Source organism: Aspergillus multicolor (genome assembly GCF_047715735.1).
Source record: "Aspergillus multicolor strain CBS 133.54 unplaced genomic scaffold BDW74scaffold_22, whole genome shotgun sequence".
In the NCBI taxonomy this organism is placed as follows: Eukaryota; Fungi; Ascomycota; class Eurotiomycetes; order Eurotiales; family Aspergillaceae; genus Aspergillus; species Aspergillus multicolor.
In genome coordinates this window covers 231897-249040 of record NW_027395973.1, presented here as the reverse complement: position 1 = coordinate 249040, position 17144 = coordinate 231897, and the positions used below count along the sequence as shown (strand labels likewise).

The 17144-nt window shown below is 52.2% G+C and overlaps 6 protein-coding genes across 6 annotated transcripts; 3 read left to right on the top strand and 3 right to left on the bottom strand.

Moving 5' to 3' along the window:
- The first annotated feature begins 130 nt into the window (after nt 1-130).
- Nucleotides 131-1749, top strand: BDW74DRAFT_157550 (ankyrin repeat domain-containing protein). Its single transcript, XM_073725165.1, has one exon. The coding sequence runs from the start codon at nt 621-623 to the stop codon at nt 1179-1181; it is 561 nt and encodes a 186-aa protein (XP_073581496.1). The 5' UTR covers nt 131-620; the 3' UTR covers nt 1182-1749.
- Nucleotides 1750-3278: 1529 nt separating this feature from the next.
- BDW74DRAFT_57357 (TDA10 family protein) lies at nt 3279-4625 on the top strand. The gene is made up of 5 exons (XM_073733198.1): nt 3279-3514; nt 3588-4093; nt 4157-4180; nt 4238-4353; nt 4407-4625. The coding sequence occupies exons 1-5, from the start codon at nt 3359-3361 to the stop codon at nt 4568-4570; spliced, it is 966 nt and encodes a 321-aa protein (XP_073581495.1). The 5' UTR covers nt 3279-3358; the 3' UTR covers nt 4571-4625.
- A 159-nt stretch (nt 4626-4784) lies between these two features.
- BDW74DRAFT_157544 (60S ribosomal uL30 domain-containing protein) lies at nt 4785-6724 on the bottom strand. The gene is made up of 4 exons (XM_073725164.1): nt 6666-6724; nt 5983-6094; nt 5630-5796; nt 4785-5577 (listed from the first exon to the last, which is right to left on the bottom strand). Exons 1-4 carry the CDS (start codon nt 6680-6682, stop codon nt 5118-5120), a joined length of 756 nt encoding a protein of 251 aa, XP_073581494.1. The 5' UTR covers nt 6683-6724; the 3' UTR covers nt 4785-5117.
- Nucleotides 6725-6938: 214 nt separating this feature from the next.
- On the top strand, nt 6939-7947 carry BDW74DRAFT_57339 (ESCRT-II subunit protein SNF8). Its single transcript, XM_073733197.1, has 2 exons — nt 6939-7455; nt 7524-7947. The coding sequence occupies exons 1-2, from the start codon at nt 6980-6982 to the stop codon at nt 7840-7842; spliced, it is 795 nt and encodes a 264-aa protein (XP_073581493.1). The 5' UTR covers nt 6939-6979; the 3' UTR covers nt 7843-7947.
- A 273-nt stretch (nt 7948-8220) lies between these two features.
- Nucleotides 8221-11171, bottom strand: nip1 (translation initiation factor eIF3 core subunit c). Its single transcript, XM_073725163.1, has 2 exons — nt 10728-11171; nt 8221-10632 (listed from the first exon to the last, which is right to left on the bottom strand). The coding sequence occupies exons 1-2, from the start codon at nt 11062-11064 to the stop codon at nt 8378-8380; spliced, it is 2592 nt and encodes an 863-aa protein (XP_073581492.1). The 5' UTR covers nt 11065-11171; the 3' UTR covers nt 8221-8377.
- A 1227-nt stretch (nt 11172-12398) lies between these two features.
- BDW74DRAFT_57308 (putative protein kinase Yak1) lies at nt 12399-15981 on the bottom strand. The gene is made up of 8 exons (XM_073733196.1): nt 15212-15981; nt 14877-15145; nt 14628-14827; nt 14411-14570; nt 14097-14356; nt 13925-14044; nt 13509-13867; nt 12399-13459 (listed from the first exon to the last, which is right to left on the bottom strand). Exons 1-8 carry the CDS (start codon nt 15756-15758, stop codon nt 12714-12716), a joined length of 2661 nt encoding a protein of 886 aa, XP_073581491.1. The 5' UTR covers nt 15759-15981; the 3' UTR covers nt 12399-12713.
- Nucleotides 15982-17144: the final 1163 nt, after the last annotated feature.

Below are 17144 nucleotides of genomic sequence, written 5' to 3'. Positions count from 1 at the left end.
AATTGCTACATCTAATCTCAACCTAAGCAAACCAGTCTAACTCCTCTGAGCTAGGCAGTCAGCAAGCACGCTTAATCATGGAGCTCCCACTGGACCAGGAACACCAAGAAAAAAAAAAAAAAAAGAAAAGCTTCGCCGTACGAATATATGGGCCTGGGTTCGGGATTCCCCGGTGTCAGTGGCAGCGTCAGGTTCGCTGTGTCAGAAAGCTGTCTACGCCACACCCAAAGAGGGAGAATCTGCGCCAGCATCTCGCTCGGAATCAGTCCCCGGCCGAATCTTAACGTAAAGTCCCAGACCACCATCTCCAGAGTGGGGGCCCTGCATTCGAGTCAGTCCGCGCCTCTCCTGCCGCCAGACGGAGTAAGCAACTGGTCGAGTGACGCTGTTGTGACTACTACCTACTCTGGCGTAGCACGAAGGCTATATACTCAGCGCTAAGAAGAGACGACAGCCGGGATTTAAAGGACAACCAACCATAAGATAAGACCAATCGGCCTCCCTCGCCGAAAAAACAAATTCCCTCTCAACCACATCCATTATCAACTCCCCTCCCTCCTTCGTCTATCTGCCATCTTCCAGCCTTATCATTTTACATTATCGCCACCATCGATACCACCATGACCGACCTTCAGCTCACCTTCCTCCTCGCCGCCGCAACGGGCAACACTGTCGCCATCGAGCAAGTCTACCAAGCCAACAAGTCCATCCTCTCCAGCACAAATCCAGACGGCCGGACAGCCCTGCACCTCGCTGCCCTTCATGGCCACGTCGCCGTAACCCAACAACTCCTCGAATACGGCATCAGCACCTCACATAAAGATACAATTGGCCAAACAGCCCTGCATCTCGCAGCGCAAGGGTCCAATCCCGAAGTCGTCGACATCCTCCTACAAAACGGCAACTCGGGCTGTCCCGCCCGCGACAACAAAGGCAAAGCAGCCATCTATTACGCCTACCAGAACCCTGACGTCGAGGTGCTTGCGCGGTTTCAGAAAAATGCGAATGCCTGCGGCTCGGGGTGCGCTCTTACCCCGTCTATAATCTTGAGCGGCGCTCCTGGATCGGGCGACTACTTCGGCGCTGGCGCGGGCGTTCAAGCTTCGCCCTCCGCGTCCCCTTGTGGTTCTGGGCCCGGGCGGGGGCGCGCACCCACGGAACGAACCGCCATCAAATCATGATCCAGACTCTTCATGTCACAATGACAGCTTGCTCTTTCCAATGCCTTCGATTTGATCTGTGAGAGGAAGAATCTACGGAATAGACTCAATGTCCGTCTGGCCTGCCAAGTGCCAAGAGCACTGCCGACGAAATTTATTTCCCATCGCCCCGCCTGCATCTGTGCGTATGTGCGTCTGTGCAAAGGTGTCCGACTCCGACTTGGCAACCGCGGCCCGGCCGCAACCTTTTTTAGTCTCGGTCTCCGTCTTGATTATGCCGATTTGCTATTGCAAACCCCGATGAGAGACGAGCTACATTGGTGAAGCTTCGGCTGCGACGAGAGGTCGCTGGCAGTCTCGCGTCGACGACTGGGCTCTTAGGCTGTGAAGGACTCCTAGATTGGAGCCCGTCGTTTCTCGTCCGGTGAGGGCATCAACAGCGACCGGCATCTTTTCTTAATGAGTTGGGCAGGTTCCAGCTCCCTGTATAAATCTTTAATGTACTCTAGCATCTACAGCAGTTATTTTGCGAGCATTATAGTACAGCGGGCTTTCCACCAAATCTAGTCAAAGGCATACAGCTACTTCATATGAGACCTCCGTAGTACAGCTACGGCATGTAGTGTACGAAGTACTAGTAGGTAATGTCGCATGTACCTTCCCTAACTCCGCGGAGAGAAAACACGCATTTCGGGTTCCATTCCATCACTTTCAACGAATTGACAATAAATTCCACCATCACACCTCGTCTGGCGTTAAGCCCGTGCCGCATCACGCGAGTGACAAGTCCTTTTCAGCTCCCAATGCTACGTGCCTCTACGACCTCAATTTACAGTAAAGTAGTCTCTGAAACCGCCATTGAAACTTTCTGAGTTACCTATTGACCATACTAAATAGAAACTAGAGCGAACCGGCACAGGGGCCCACCGGACAGACGCCTGGACCACCCGTCTCCGTGTTCTCGGAGTCCGCGGCGCAGGGCTTCGGAAATTAACCGACAGACGGGTCTCTCCCCGAGAAGCCTAGGTGGCCGCCTGTCTCAAAGCAATTATCTATTGCAATATGTCAGATATTAGCCGTCTCTTTGTTTGGCCCGTGAAGGCCTCATCCAGCATGTCTACGCGGCCTGCTGCTGCAACCTGACCAATGACCAACGTACTGCCCGTACGCAGAATTGGTATCATCCGTCCTGTTTCATGCAAGGTGACGGGTCCCTGAGTAAGGCCCGGCTGAGGTGGCGTGCAGGATACACGCGGGCTGCTGCTGATCATATTATTGAGCAGTATGTATGCAGAGCATCCTTACTGCAGTACTTGTCCTCGGTATGTAACGGAATTAGTTCCGAGCTTTCGGGATTCCGAATGTGTCCCCCTTTCGGGTGGATCTGAAGTGGAAGGGTATCACCGTATCACGCCATCCGTACGCTTGGCTGAGCTGTTCGCTGCAGTTGGGAGTTATTCTTGTACAACATGTGCAGTTTGACGGGTCTTGAAGGTATTAAGCTCAGGTCGGTGTCCATTGAGGTGCTTTGCTGCGGAAGGGCGAGTGCATCAATCGTTGAACAGAAAGTTGCGGCAATGACAAGACTACCATCGCTTTTGAACTGGCGAGTAGCCTATCATCCACTCTCGAATACGGCTGGCGGAGTCTGAGGACTCAAGTTCTGGCTTTTTTTTTTTTTTTTTTTGAGCTGGCGGGAGACAAGCAGTGCAGTCACTTGATGATAAGGATTTGTAGCCATTGAACGCTGACTGAGAAGACGCGCTCGAGCAATGGGCTCTGGAGCACTACACACCTGTACTTTGATGTCAAGCACCGCTAATAGTAGAGAATCATCTAGAGTGAGACACGGGCACAGGTACCGTGATGCAAGAGGTCGGGGACTCAGGGACCCCCGTACCCCGCGCAACAACAAATCGCTTGGCCTGGAGAAACCCAGCACAGACCATCAAGAGCAAGAAGCTTACTTTGTCAATCGCCAAGTTTCCGCAAAGTCTTTCTTAGAATCTGTCAGATGTATACTTCGGCGGCCGTCAAATCTCTCGGGCGAAACCCCATCCTCACATGCAGTTCCCCAGCCCGGACAAACAAAGTCCGTCCGGTCGGACTTCCCCCGATGTGACAACAGCCGGTATATCAACATCCATCACCGCACGAAGCTTTCCTTCTAGAACAATTCTCTGTACATTCCAGCCAAAATGCCCGAAATCTTCGACGACAAGTCCGAACACTGCATCCCGTTCCTCCTCGAGCGCCTGAAAGCGCACCAAGCGCAGCACGGCAACGACCCCGCCAATACCCCGCCGTTTTTTCTCGGCCTGAATGGCGTCCAGGGCGCTGGAAAGACTGTTTTGGTACGCCTTTCTTCCCTGTACTCCCTTGCGAGATGATTAGAAGGAGAAAGTCAATGACTAACGGCGCCCCCAGGTCTCAACCCTAAACGCAACCCTTCGCTCCCCGCCGTACTCCCTCGCAGTCGTGACCCTCTCCCTCGACGACCTCTACCTCACACACGAAGACCAAGTCTCCCTCGCGGAAAGCAACCCAACGAATCCGCTTCTCCAACACCGCGGTCAACCAGGCACGCACGACCTCCCGCTCGCGCAATCGGTCTTCGCGTCCCTGCGCGCGGGGCGGCAGACAAAGATCCCGCAGTACGATAAGTCGGCGTTTAGCGGGCAGGGCGATCGCGTTCCGGTTGAGAAATGGGAGACTGTGAATGGGGATGGGCAGGAACAGATTAAGGTTCTGATATTTGAGGGGTGGAGTGTGGGCTTTAGAGCTTGGGATGAGGATCTCCTGAGACAGAAGTGGGAGGATGCGGTTAAGCTAAAGGAGAGTGATCCGGGGTATAAGGGGAGACTGGGACATGTGAGATTTGAGGACGTGAGGAGGGTCAATGAGGCATTGAGGGGGTATGATGTTTTGACGGAGTGAGTCTCTTGCATCTGGATTGGATTCTGGCTGAGTGGACGTGGGCTAATGACTGTTTACAGCCAGCTGGATGCGTTGATACATATGTACGCCTCCATTCCTTGCGCGACCCCAAGCATGTGACACTAACCCAAATCTCGCAGCGACGCCCAAGATAATTACTTTGTCTACGACTGGCGACAGGAACAAGAGCGGACACTTCGAGCCACAAAAGGAATCGGAATGACTGAGGAGCAAGTCAATCACTTTGTTGATGGCTGTATGTCTTCCATTTATGAAAGTTGCGTGGACAAAGATAAACTAACTGGACAGATTACCCTTCATACGAGCTCTACATCGAGACTCTCCGCGCAGGAGCATTCAAGCCGGTTCCTCGTTCAACGACGGCGTCGGCGTCGTCAGAGGGGTGGGAGGGTAAGCAGCTTCGACTAATTGTAAATAAGAGTAGAAGGGTGCAGGAGGTCATAAGGATTTAGGATAGAGCCAGTCTATACTTGTCTGTCATTATTGGAGGTAGATATATAAATGCCAACATATATATACATGTACACGCTAGTCGCCCCCCTCTCACAATGATCAAGATCCTCGAACTTGGAGTATGTACTTGGGCGGACAAATTAATCCAAAGGAGAATGAGACTACAGAGAATATTCATTTGATGATCGATATTGATGTTCAATGGTGTATGTAGCAAGAGCGAAGTCGCACGTTGAGACTCGACCTTGGCAGTGGATTGGGTACAAAGTACGTTGTAGACTTGATTGACCAAGGCATGAAAGCCTCCAAGGCGTTGAAAAGACGGAAACGGGAACACATTAAGGTATGGGCGACAAGGACACGGGATTACGGCTACAAGAGTACGAGCATAGAAAGGCAAGTGGTAGGTAAAAGACACTACAATTCAAACGCTCAAGGGTATAACGTGGACAATCATAACTGCTAAAAGCTTTTATATTTTCAACTCGGACTTCAGACCGTTAAGGCATAAATCCAGAACCGCGACGCCTATCCCCGAGAACAGATCTAGTTCATCTGGCGGATGAGAGCGTTGATGTTCTCCTCACGGTTACCAGTGTCACCACCCTGGATGTAGTGCTTGAACTTGCGGGTGCGGAAACCACCAGTGGGGTTGGAGAGCTTGAAGGGCCAGAGGAAGTTGTTGGCCTGCTTGAAGTTGGGGCCGACGGTGTAGATCTCGTGGATCAGATCCTCCATGCAGACAATGCCGTACTTGCCGAGGTGCTCCTCGATGATCTGGTTGTCGGTAAGAGCAACACGCTGCTTGTTGACCTTTCCGTAACCGCGCTTGTAGACGAGCTCACGGATGGACTTCAGGTTGGGGTAACCGTAGGCAACGTAGGGGTTGATGATGGTAAGCATCTCCTGGGTAGCCTTGGTGAGCTTGACGAAGGTACCGTTGTTGATCTGGAGGAGACGGAGGAGCTGGAGGATCTTGCGGGGCTGAGGAGCAATCTTGTTGATACTGCGATTCGTTAGCATTGCGCGGCATGATGTTCGACAGGAGATATGCTTACCCCTTAATACGGACAACAAAGATGAGCTTGTTCTCCTCGGGAACGTAGAAGTTACCCTCCTGGCGAGCGACGCGGGCAAGGCGGATCTTCTCGCGCTCAGCGTTGCGGTACTCCTGGACGTAGGACTCGGCACGCTTGAAAATGACGGAGCGCTTCTCCTTGCTGGCCTGGAATTTCTGAGGTTAGCGGATGCCATTACAGAAATTCATGACAACAAAAGCGTGAAGCAATATTCTCAGCCCCGAAAGATGGTTAACAAAGCGACAGCATCGACTGGTAATCTAGTCGCGTGATGGTTGGTGTCATCACCGTATGGTAAAACAAGGAAAGAAAAGAAAGTAATGAATACTCACGGCCTTCTTCTTCTGGGCCTCCTCGCGGGCAACAGCGCGAGCCTGCTCCTGGCTCTTGCGCTTCTTGAGGAGGGTCTCGGGGACGAGGACCTGCTCCTGGGTGGGGACGGTGCTGCGAAGGTCAGTATAGTGCGTCACAAGATTGAGCAATCCCGCCGAGTGAAAGAATTGCGGCTACAGTGCCACATTCTCAGGCTGAAGACTAAAGACAGTAGAACACCCGACAGAATTTTTTTTATCGGTGAGGTTGGTGGTTCAAAAGACTTTGCTACTAATCACGCATATTCCAGCGGTGACCTTCGCAGTCAAGTATGAACGTAGCAAGCCTCATCCGACAAGACCCCAAGCATAACGCTCAGGAAGGTAATGTTGACGCTGCTGTTAGACCTCTCTAAGCCCGTGAGGTTAAAGACGGCCAACGATAGCTCTCAACAATCGTTTTCAAGGAGAAGGCATTGCGCTTTCAACCTCAACACCCCATTCCAATTCTCGATCCCATGTACTGCCTCAAACGTTTCCATTGATGCGTACGCCGGGCGAGTAAAGATCGCGGGAAAGATCGAGCTGGTGCCTCTCGATCATTTCTGATCGGAGCATCTCCAGCGAGAAGGACGACTATAAACCGAACCTTGCAGACTCATTGGATGAATCAGCCCATAAGGGAGAGTTCAATAGCGACATACGTAGCGGTAGAGGCCATTGCGACGGTCCGTTGAGTTCGCGAGTTGGGCGGTTGGCGAAAGCTGTCGATGGGAAGAAATCGAAGAGCGGAAATTTCAGTTGAAGAAGTCGTTGTGGGTTACCGAGAACGCACTAGCCGTGTACGGTTAGCCCAGCACCAGCTCAGTTTAGTCCTAACTAGGCCACTTGCCCTTATCGGTAGGGCTGTTCTTATCAGCTGATAGCGCCCGGCGCCCGATAAGTCTCGACGGCATCACCAGCGTCTCTCCAGACCCCGCATGCCGCTCTCTAGGTTTCTCTCCCCCAGTACATCATTATGTCTTCTCGTCGGGGTGTCGGACTCGGCGCTTTTGCAAATCGCACACAAGCTTCACAATCATACGCTAGCCATGGCGCAAACCTTCGATCAACGCATACTTCCTCGCTGCAGACCCAGCTCTCCGTATTCCAGACCCTCCTTCACAACTTCGCGCTAGAACATAGCTCAACCATCAAATCGAACCCAACCTTCCGCGCAGAGTTCGCCCGTATGTGTAATGTCATCGGCGTCGACCCACTCGCGGCTAGCAATGTAAAAGGCAAAAATGGACGGAAGGCCCTGGGTGACGGCGCGTCCTTCTGGACGCAGATAATGGGCGGTGACATGAATGACTTCTACTTCGAGGTTGCTGTCCGTGTAGTTGAGCTTTGCCGAGAAACGCGAAGTGAAAATGGCGGTTTGATTGGTGTTGAGGAGTGTCGAAAGCGCGTTGGCAAGGGCAAGGCGATTGGCAGTGGACTTGAGGTTACAGAGTATGCAGCCCGATTCCGAACGTCCATTGTAGAATGATACGTCAGCTAACAATGGCTATCGAATCCAGCGATGATGTTCTTCGTGCGGTCAAATCACTCGAACCGCTAGGCTCAGGCTTTTCCATCATCCTCGTCGGCAGCAAGCAATATATCCGCTCGATTCCCAAGGAGCTAAACACGGACCAGTCTACCGTGCTCGAGGCCATACAAGTCCTAGGCTACGTCAGTGTATCAATGTTACAGATCAATCTCAAGTGGGAAAAGGCTCGTGCGCAGACTGTCATGGATGATCTTCTGGCGGATGGTCTAGTGTGGGTGGATCTTCAATGCGCGGAGAAGGAATACTGGTCACCCCAAGGCCTCCTTGGAGATGGCGATGAGGGCTGATGCGCTTGAAGGCTACTGCTTTGACCATTGATACTCCTTTACCGCTGTGGTAGGTTCTTGTCGGAGTTGCGACGCCCAGTTCATCGTCTCAGGGCGTGACTCCACTCCTCACATAATGTCTAAGCAGCGTAACGAGTCTCCGGCTAAGAGCTTTGCGGCGCCCCTACGCTGCCAACCTGTATAAAAGTCAATCCACGATATCCACGTGCAATGTTGCTGTTGCATGACCAATTGCCGGACAGGGGTTTACGAAAAACATGGCTCGGACTCACTACATTCGGCCTGAGAACATACAGCGAAGTATATCTAACTAATGTATCTAGATGTTCCAGATGCCTAGCACTTGGCAGTCTAGCTATATCCCTCCTACAGTCGGAGTACTTCATGTAGATGAAATGAGAGATTCAATTAACTCCTCTAGCAGACATCACGCGTAAGAGCAAAGAATGATCGTACGTGTCATATTCCAATAAGAACATTACCATGAATAAAGAAAAAAGAATAGACATGCCATTATAAAACAACCTTATTTTATTTATGCCTTGATCGCTCCACCCAATGCACCACCACCGAATTGCTGGCCACCGGGCCGGCGCTGGCCTCCTCCGGGGAATCGGGGTCCACCACCACCTCGGCCACCACCGCGGCCGCCGCGGCCGCCACGGCCACCAGCACCCTGGTCGCGCTGGAAGGCATTGGCCATGCCCTGTGTTCGTTGCTCGAGGGTCTTCTCGTTGGCTTCGAGGAGGTTCATAGACTTGTCAGCGAGGGTGACAATCTGGGACTGCAGGCGGGAGAGCTCGACGCCCTTGCGGAAGATAATGGCGTCGTTAACTTGGTCGAGAGCGGCACCGAGTTCCTCGTGGGAGATCATGCGACTGATGATAGCGGAGATCTTCTTCTCGGAGAGCTCGAACATAGTTGACAGGGTGGAGATGGAGAGGCTGTCGTAGAAGGGGGCGTAGGTGAAGAGGTATGTGCGGAGACCTTCCTCCTGGATCTGCTGGGAGAGCATCTCCTTGATCTTCTCTGGTTGCGGCATGAGGTCCCAGATCTTGATGGAGTTGAGCATCTCAGCGGCCTTCTTCCAATCGCCGGCGGCGAGGAACTTGGCGCTCATGATGACGCCGTCACGGGTGTTCTCGGCGGGACCGGTGAAGACCTGGCGCTCGTTGTAGTCGAGCATGCGGCGGAAAGTCTTAGAGATGACGCGGCGCTTCATCTCGGGGGAAGAGGAGGTCTGAGCCATCAGAGGAACCTCAAGGAACATGCTGGAGGTGAGGTAAATGCACTCGAGCAGCTCGAGGTTGATGTGCATGTGGAAGGGGAGTTGGCGTTGACGCTCAAGACGCTCCTGTTCGGGAGAGACAGTAGAGAAACGCTGGAGAATGATGCCCTGAGCGAGAAGCTCCTTTTGACGTCCGCTACCGCAGATCTCGGAGAGGGTGTTCTGGGCCTCGTAGATAAGGCCAGCGCGGAAGGCACAGAGACCAATCTGGACCAGGGTCCTGTTGAAGAGGATCTGGGAGCTGACGTCGAAGTTGGCGATGTTCTCAGACAAGTGGGACATGAGCATGAGGTCACGAGCACGGTAGTACTGGTCGTGAAGAGCGAGGAAATAGATCTGGGCCAGCATAGCACGCGCGCGGAGGATACCGTCGCTATGCTGGAAAAGGTAGTTGCATAGCGTCTGGACCAGGGTCAGGGCATCCGTGTTGCCACGGGCTGTGATAGCAGTCTCCAGCTCGGAAGGAAGGGCCTTCTCTGTGCCCTCCTCCAGAATTGTGACGACCTGAGAAGGCTTAAAGTAGACGTGCTCAAGTCTCCTCATAACAACGCGGTTAAGGCTGTCCTGGCGCTGTTCTGTCTTCTCAAGCTTTGTGAGGCTCTCAACGTAAATCTGAGTACGCACAAGGTTGGAGTACAACTGCTTCTCATCACTCAGACGTTCGATATATTCCGCGGTGTGAGGGTCGATGTGTTGCAGCGACCGTGTGAGCTCATCATCCAATCTCTCGACGTATGAAACGATGCTTCCAGGGATGTAGAAAGTCTCGCCCGCAGCAACCTGGGGCTGCTTCTCGTCATCCTCCCACTCCTCGGCGCCTTCGCTGACGATGTAGTTGCGCTCCTTCTCAAGAACGGAAAGCAGGGTAGTGAGTTCTTGCTCGGCGGCCTTCCATTGGTCGACGCTCATGTAAGCAGCGGTGGATGTGGTAGTAAGGTCGAAACGGGTGGAGATGAGGGTGAGGTAGACACGGATGCGCTGGTAAGGGGTCTGGGTCACCTCCAGAAGCTTCTCCATGGTCTTAATCTGCTCGAGACGGTCGGTGTTCTTCTTTCCTCGTGACTCGACAATGACGCGGAGGTGCTTCAGGATACTCTCGGGGGTGTACTGGAGGGTCTTTCCGCCACGGCCAACGGTCGCAAATCCATCATCGTCACCGGCAACGGCAGCGGGGGCCTCGACGCGCTCGAGCTTGCTCAGGCGTGGGGCGGCAGGGGCGGGCTTCTTCTTCTCTTCCTCATCCTCACTCTCCATGTAGCCATCCTTGTTCGCCCGGTACTTCTCGACCTGCGCAGAATACTCCTTGTTGTTCTTCTTGATCTTCTGCTTGATGGCGTTGAAACCCTTGGCGTTGCTGGCGTTCATCTTCTTGTTTGACGACTTCTGCTTGGTGACGGTCTCGTTGACGAAATCCTCGAGGTCTGCAACGGTCTTGACGTAGATCTTGGGGACGGGGCCGGACTGGAGAACCTTGACAATCTGACGGTTCATCTTATCGAACTCTAAGCATCTCGTTAGTACCAAAACTCATCTCTCCGCCCCATTTCCTGGCTCCCAGAAAAAAAGCGCAAGTTATCCAAAGTCCGAGCCCACGCACCTGCCGAAATAACAGCCCAGTCGTTGATCTTCTGGGCGTTATCGATCAACTTGATCGTGCTCTCGAGTTCCTCCAGTCGCTTGTTCTTCGCACTCTTGACGACCTTGACCACATCTTCCTCCTCGCTTTCCTCGCTATCGCTCGCATCCTTCATGAAACGGTTGATACCGGTCTTTCCAGCATCCTCGTCGTCAGAGGACTCCTCCTCCGAAGAGGCGTCCTCCTCCTCGCTAGATTCCTCCTCGGACTTCTCGACCTCGTCATCGCTGTAGAGCTCCTCCTCGTCGGAGCCGCTGGAGTCGCTGTCGCTGTCGTTACCGTAGAAAAAGCGCGACATGATTGCGGTTGGCCAAGTGAAATGGCGTGTCGACTTTTCGCGGGGTATAGAAACGTCGGTATCGCCGGCCGTAGAAGGGATGCCTGGTTGGAAAATCCCGTTGTGAGGATTCGTAGCCGCAGCGGCGTTGGGAATCGGCGGCGAGCCACACAAATTTAAGCGAGCCCGCGCCTAACCGCTTTAGGCAATTGCGATCCCTCTCCCCGGGGTTGCCCGCCAGACAATCAAGACTATAGCAGTCTAGATGCCATGAAATGAGTCACTGGGACTTGTTGACTTGGAAGTTTGTTCACGCCGTAAATGTTGTTTTGCTACTATGTTCTGTGGAGACCAAGCCCGCATCGAACCCGAGTCGAGGTCGGAATGCCGGAAGCCTATCTTCTTGAGTATACTCACAGTACTAACAGTCAACATCGAAATGGGTCTTTATCCGTAGACAATATGTTTGATATGCTTTACCTGAAAGAAGGAAGTATGATCTTCGCTGGTTATGCTGTAAATTGAGCTTTAAATTCCAACTACTGGGGTCGATGGTCCAAGCTACCCCGTACCAATTATATATTTCCTTCCTAATGACAGATAGGACCGGAAATCACAAAGTCATGAAGCGATCAGCTACTTCGCTGGTCAAATGATAGAAAACCTCTATAAACCAGTCCTAAGGCTATATATATTGCGCGTGCAAATCCTCGCTGGGCTCAATCTAAGCAAATCACGAAAGCTGAAAATGACCGATCTGCTACAAAAGGCAGGAAAGATACTTTTAAAACATTAATGGACTGTGTACCCAACTATACCACAGTGCGGGCTTGGGACGGTGCGACCCAGACCAATGACTGGACTATCCTTACCAGCAGCCGGGCGTCCCTCAACCGCATAACAAAGGATACCCCCAGATGGCGGAAATGATCTTCAGTACAACTGGCATTTTGGAGCTGTATCCAAGCTAGGTATAAGTACCGCCATATCGCCTCGACCACGGGGAAAAACATGAGGAAAGAAATAGTAAGACAATGCATGACATAATACGTAAACGCATACAATGAGCAGCCAAATCGCTATTCGAATGGCAAGGATGCGAGAAAATCAGCAAAGGAATATAAATGTAACACAGCAGGGCAACGAAGTGCGGTCTTCCCAAGAACTCCTGGTTATGCCGGAAGCCAGCGTACATGAACCTGGGGGTAGATGGCGATAATGATGCCGGGATAAAAACCCGGTAACTAAGGCCTTCAAAGATAGAAGAGCCTGAATACACCACCGGCCAGGAAAAGCCTGAGACTCGCTAAGTCCCAATTGGTGGTGGTCTGCGGATTTACACTGTTAGTGGAAGATATGCATCCTCCTACTCCATGTTGCTAGCCCTAAATCTCATCTTCTTGAGATTCTTCGGCGACAACGAAATGCGCAGCAATAATTGATACAGCACCAACCCTGGGAGAGCCGGAAGCGAGGTCAAGGGCTAAAGAAACCCAGGGGATCGACCGAGTTTCAAGTCGCGACGTAGTCATGGCAAGAGTCGAAGCGGCGCTGCGTCCACGTCATTTATGGCTAGCGCATATGGAGCTTGCTCAAGCCCGACGAAACGAGAAAATGCCTAATAAACGATTCTTGAGCAACCTTCACCTCGTACTGGACAGCATGCAATCTTAATGCCACTGGTTCTGACCCATGTACCCGTCTCCCAAAACACCGTCCTCAAGAGTACGGATGAAATCTCGGTTTCGCGTTCCACCAACACGGCTTCCTCGCCGCCTCTGATTTGCAGCATTGGGGTCAGCATATCCATCTGCCGGTGGAGGATAATAGGCCGGGCTTGGCTGCAGCCGAATAGGGGCGTTAGGGTCGAGATGGCTTGCAACTCGTTGTATAGTAGGTGGCACCCCCTGGGGATCCATGGTTGATGCGCGTTGACGACCAGCCCTCGTAGTCGCTTGTGCATAAAGGCTTTGAGAACCCCCATACTGATTTTGGGGCATTTGACCCGGCATGAGGTTCATTTGGTGGCCATATGCTGGTGGCTGTGTGGGGTAAGGCGGAGGAGGTTGTTGGTGTCCCGCATACATCCCTGTATACATAGGTGGCGGTTGTTGCGCATGCGTCGGAGGGTGATACTGGTTCATTTGCATTGTGTACGCGCTTTGTGCGGCAGACTGAGCATGCGCCGCCCTTTGCTTGCTTGCGGCTTCCGCTTGCTGCTGCTGTTGGATACCGGGCGGGAGAGTCTTGTTGAGCGACGAATACTTCAAATTCATCGGGGGCACAAACGGTCCAGTGAATTTCTGCTGCGTAATAAATGGATGCAGCTTGGCTTGTTGCGGCGACCAGCGCTCGAGCGGGTTGATTGATAGCAAGCCGCGGACAAAGTCAATGAAAGCAACACGGTTGTTGACCTCTTCAGTAGTTGTTAGTTTGGAACGTAGAACGCAAGTTATAATTCGTACCTCTCTCAATCTCTGCCTGTTTCATGTTTTTCCGAGGCATTGGGTAACTTCGAATGATGTCTTCCAATGTCGACGCTTGGAAGTATTTTTTGCTGGGTTGCTCTTTCGTGTTGTGCTCTCGAGAATATTGTTCCAAGCTCTTCAGGCGGTAGCTCTTTCGCCCAAACTCGTCCTGAGTCTTTTCGAAGAATTCACCCGATTGCTTCCCCATTTCTAACATCCAGGTTGGCGGTAAACCTAGCATCTCCACAATACGGCACACTTGATTGTATTCGGAAGAACCAGGGAACAAAGGCAGACCCAGGAAAAGCTCAACGACGATACACCCAAGAGACCACATGTCAATTGCAGAAGAGTACCTGAAAAAAAAAGTTAGCTGAGGATTGTCAATAAAGGCTGGTTTTTTAGTCGCATACGATAATCCGAGGAGCACCTCAGGCGAGCGGTAAAACCTGGACTGGATATACGTGTAAACAGTTTGTCGTTCATCGCAGGCAGATCCGAAATCGATAACTTTGATAATGGGACTTTCAAGACTGTAGAACAATTGTTAGCCTAAAACTTGCAGTAATCAAAGAATGGACTGACTTCTTCAGTAAGATATTCTCCGGCTTAAGATCGCAGTGGATCAGGTGCGCCTTGTTTAGAAGACTCAGTGCGTTGAGCAACTGCTGTGCAAAAACGCGTACAAGGGTAGTGCTTAAGCCGCGGAACTGATTCTGCTTGATCAATTCGTAGAGGTTGACGCTGAGCAACTCGAACACCAAACACAAATGCTGGCGATGGATGAAAGTATCCTTTAGCCGGAGGAGGTGGTGATCGTCGTTTTTGTCGTATCTGCTGTTGAGCTGTGGTGAAAGGTGTGAGCAAATACCCTCAGCCATGATTTCATCAAAACTTACCAGATCCAAGACCGATACCTCCATCATACTCTGGTTGAAATAGGCAGTTTTGTTCTTGATGACTTTGACGGCAACGACCTCCTGCGTCTTGAGATTCTGGCACTTGACGACTTGCCCGAAAGTTCCCTGGCCAAGCACATCGAGAATAAGATAGCGATTCCTAAAATGTTGTCAGACTGACGGCGGGTATCATAGATCATTGAACAGAATGACTAACTTATGCCCTGCCTCCTCACTTCCCAAAATGTCGTTGACATACAGGATGTAGTCGCTATCCTCGTTATCGTATCCGTCGTTCTTCACCCCTTTACTTGGTTTAGTGAGAACTCGCCGCGGATTTCTTGATGACTCGTAGTGGAAATTTGGATTGCAGATCCGATACGTAGCCGGAAGATAATTCGTCAAAGCTTGAAGTGGCTACACGGCGTTAGGTTCCGAACACGGTGATTGAATTGGATGTGCTTACGCTGATGAAGCCCCCCTCTGGATTAGCACGTCGGTATGCAGGTTGAGCATTAATACGGGGCTGAAGGTCCTGGGCCGACTTGAATTTCTGAAACTTCGGCATCGGGCCTCGTCCTGGTTGTTGAACGGCTCCGGATCCCGTGCGCGCTTGTCGTACATCTTGTGCGAGCGGCGAGCTGAGTTGTGGCCCTGATGATGGGCCGAAAAATTGATCGGGACTCATGTCGGTGGGCTGCAACGGGGGTAACCTCGGTGGTCGCGAACCGGTTGCTGCACATATGTGGTTAGCCCGCGGACAATAAGACATGGTTCCCCACTAGGAAACAATATACTTACAAGACGGTGACTGAAACGGCTGGGGAGGCGATGAGTAGTTTGGTGTCCGTGTTGGGGACTGTCGAGAGGGATGCGTTGCGGGCGGGAAAGCGTAGGAATTGCCAGCCTTCCCCGGGCTTGAGTTGTAGGGTAGAGTCGGTGACAGGACGTTCATTGGAGAGTACCTGCGGGCAGCAGAAGACCCTTCGGTGGGAAAGTACTGCGAAGACGGTCGGCTCTGCTGGTTAGACCGCGTAGGGTATTTAGCCCGGTTATATGGATCCGCATCCTCCATGATGGCATCTGGATCAGTGACATAATCTCGGGTATGTGGTGTAGCAGTCGGGGATGATGCCATCGAGGCCGATTTGGTTGAGGGCGCTTTTGCAACAATTCCGGGGCTCTGAAAAGGCTCGTAGGTGTATCCAGCAGGAGCCTGCGATGGTTGTGGCTGGCCGTTATAGGTTGATGGCAGCTGTTGGGTGTTCGGATTCGACGTCAACCCGTTGTTGTACTGCGCAGGACGACCCACCAAGGGATCCTTATATGGCTGCCACTGAGAGTCCATTGTCTCCTACTCTACCACAAGCGCCGGCAATCGTATTATTCGAGTCAAAATAAGGACGGTCGCCTGGGAGTGTCGATAGCGCGCATGTACTGCGATCGGGATGGATACGTAGCAGCGGGGTGGTAGGTAGACGAACGCAGCGCAATCGGGCGGAGACGGCGTGGGACGCGGGACACGAGCGAGTCTAGGTACACTCCGAGATGTCGAAAGGCAGAACGAAGGAATTGGCGATATTTCTAGACTGTGCCGTGTTTCATTACCTTCGAAGGATCGAAAGAGGGCAATCTGAAGTTAAGACGATCGCCGAGCATGTGAGGTGTTGAGGGACACGAGATGGGCGGTCGCAATCCACAATCCTCAGGCCTCAGAAGGGGCTGGGAGACCGAGTCAAGTGGAGAGTGTCGACTACTGGAAGTCCCGGAGAGAACGGGGAGCTCAGCCAGACGCTCACACACAGGATGACGGCACTTCTGAGATGCCGTCAAGACAGAGTCGTCGAGGGGAAGGGGAACAAGAGGGAGGAGAGGAATCGAGAGGACGTTCGTGGAGGCGGAGACAGCGATGCGTGATTGTGAAGTTGGAATCTGGAGGCCTCAGGCTGCCGCCGACAGTGGTTCCTTTTGCCAGCTCAAGGCCAGACTTGCTGCAATAGGTCGTTTCTCCGACGGAGACGTCGTAGTTGTTGTTGCTGGTCTCACGACTTTCGGTACATACACAGGATATAGTGGATGGGATTGAACAATGGCGTGGAGAGTATGTGGTGTTATTCAGAAGGACGAGCAAGAAGGCAAGAACCACGAAGATATCAACATCAGGCGCCCAGCGAAATTATTCTGATTGCAACTGCCCGGAGCAGAGCTGCGCAGATACGTAAACTAGGCTATGGAGTAGACTACAAATAAAATTGATCGAATATCAGTGTGCTTGTCCGTCGCTTGGCCCCTCTCTACCCAGCCTCTTGGACGATCTCGCTGCCATATACTTTCAGCTGCCCCTTGAGTCGCGTAGATTGCTACCCAATTCACGTCCGTGTTCAACACTTGATCTGTCCAAGGTTCGAGTTCGTAATCATGTATCTCATAGCTGGCCCGGCATATTTCAGTCGAAACAACGCTGGAGTCGGCGCTAAATAAAGGTCTGGCCATTCTGCTAGCCACAATTCCGGAACTCCGCAATACAGTGTAGAGAGGACTTGGTCTGGAGATCTCTTAAAGCGATCCCAAAGCCTTTACTGACTTCGTGGCAGTCCGAGGGGCATTCATGCATTACCAATAACCATCGTGTGTAATCCTTCCTAACCGCAGTTTGCGCTTCTTGAGGATAGTCAAGTCGGGTGTCGACCGTGACGTGGGAGGCTGTTCGACGTGTGGAGCGATGACTAATGCT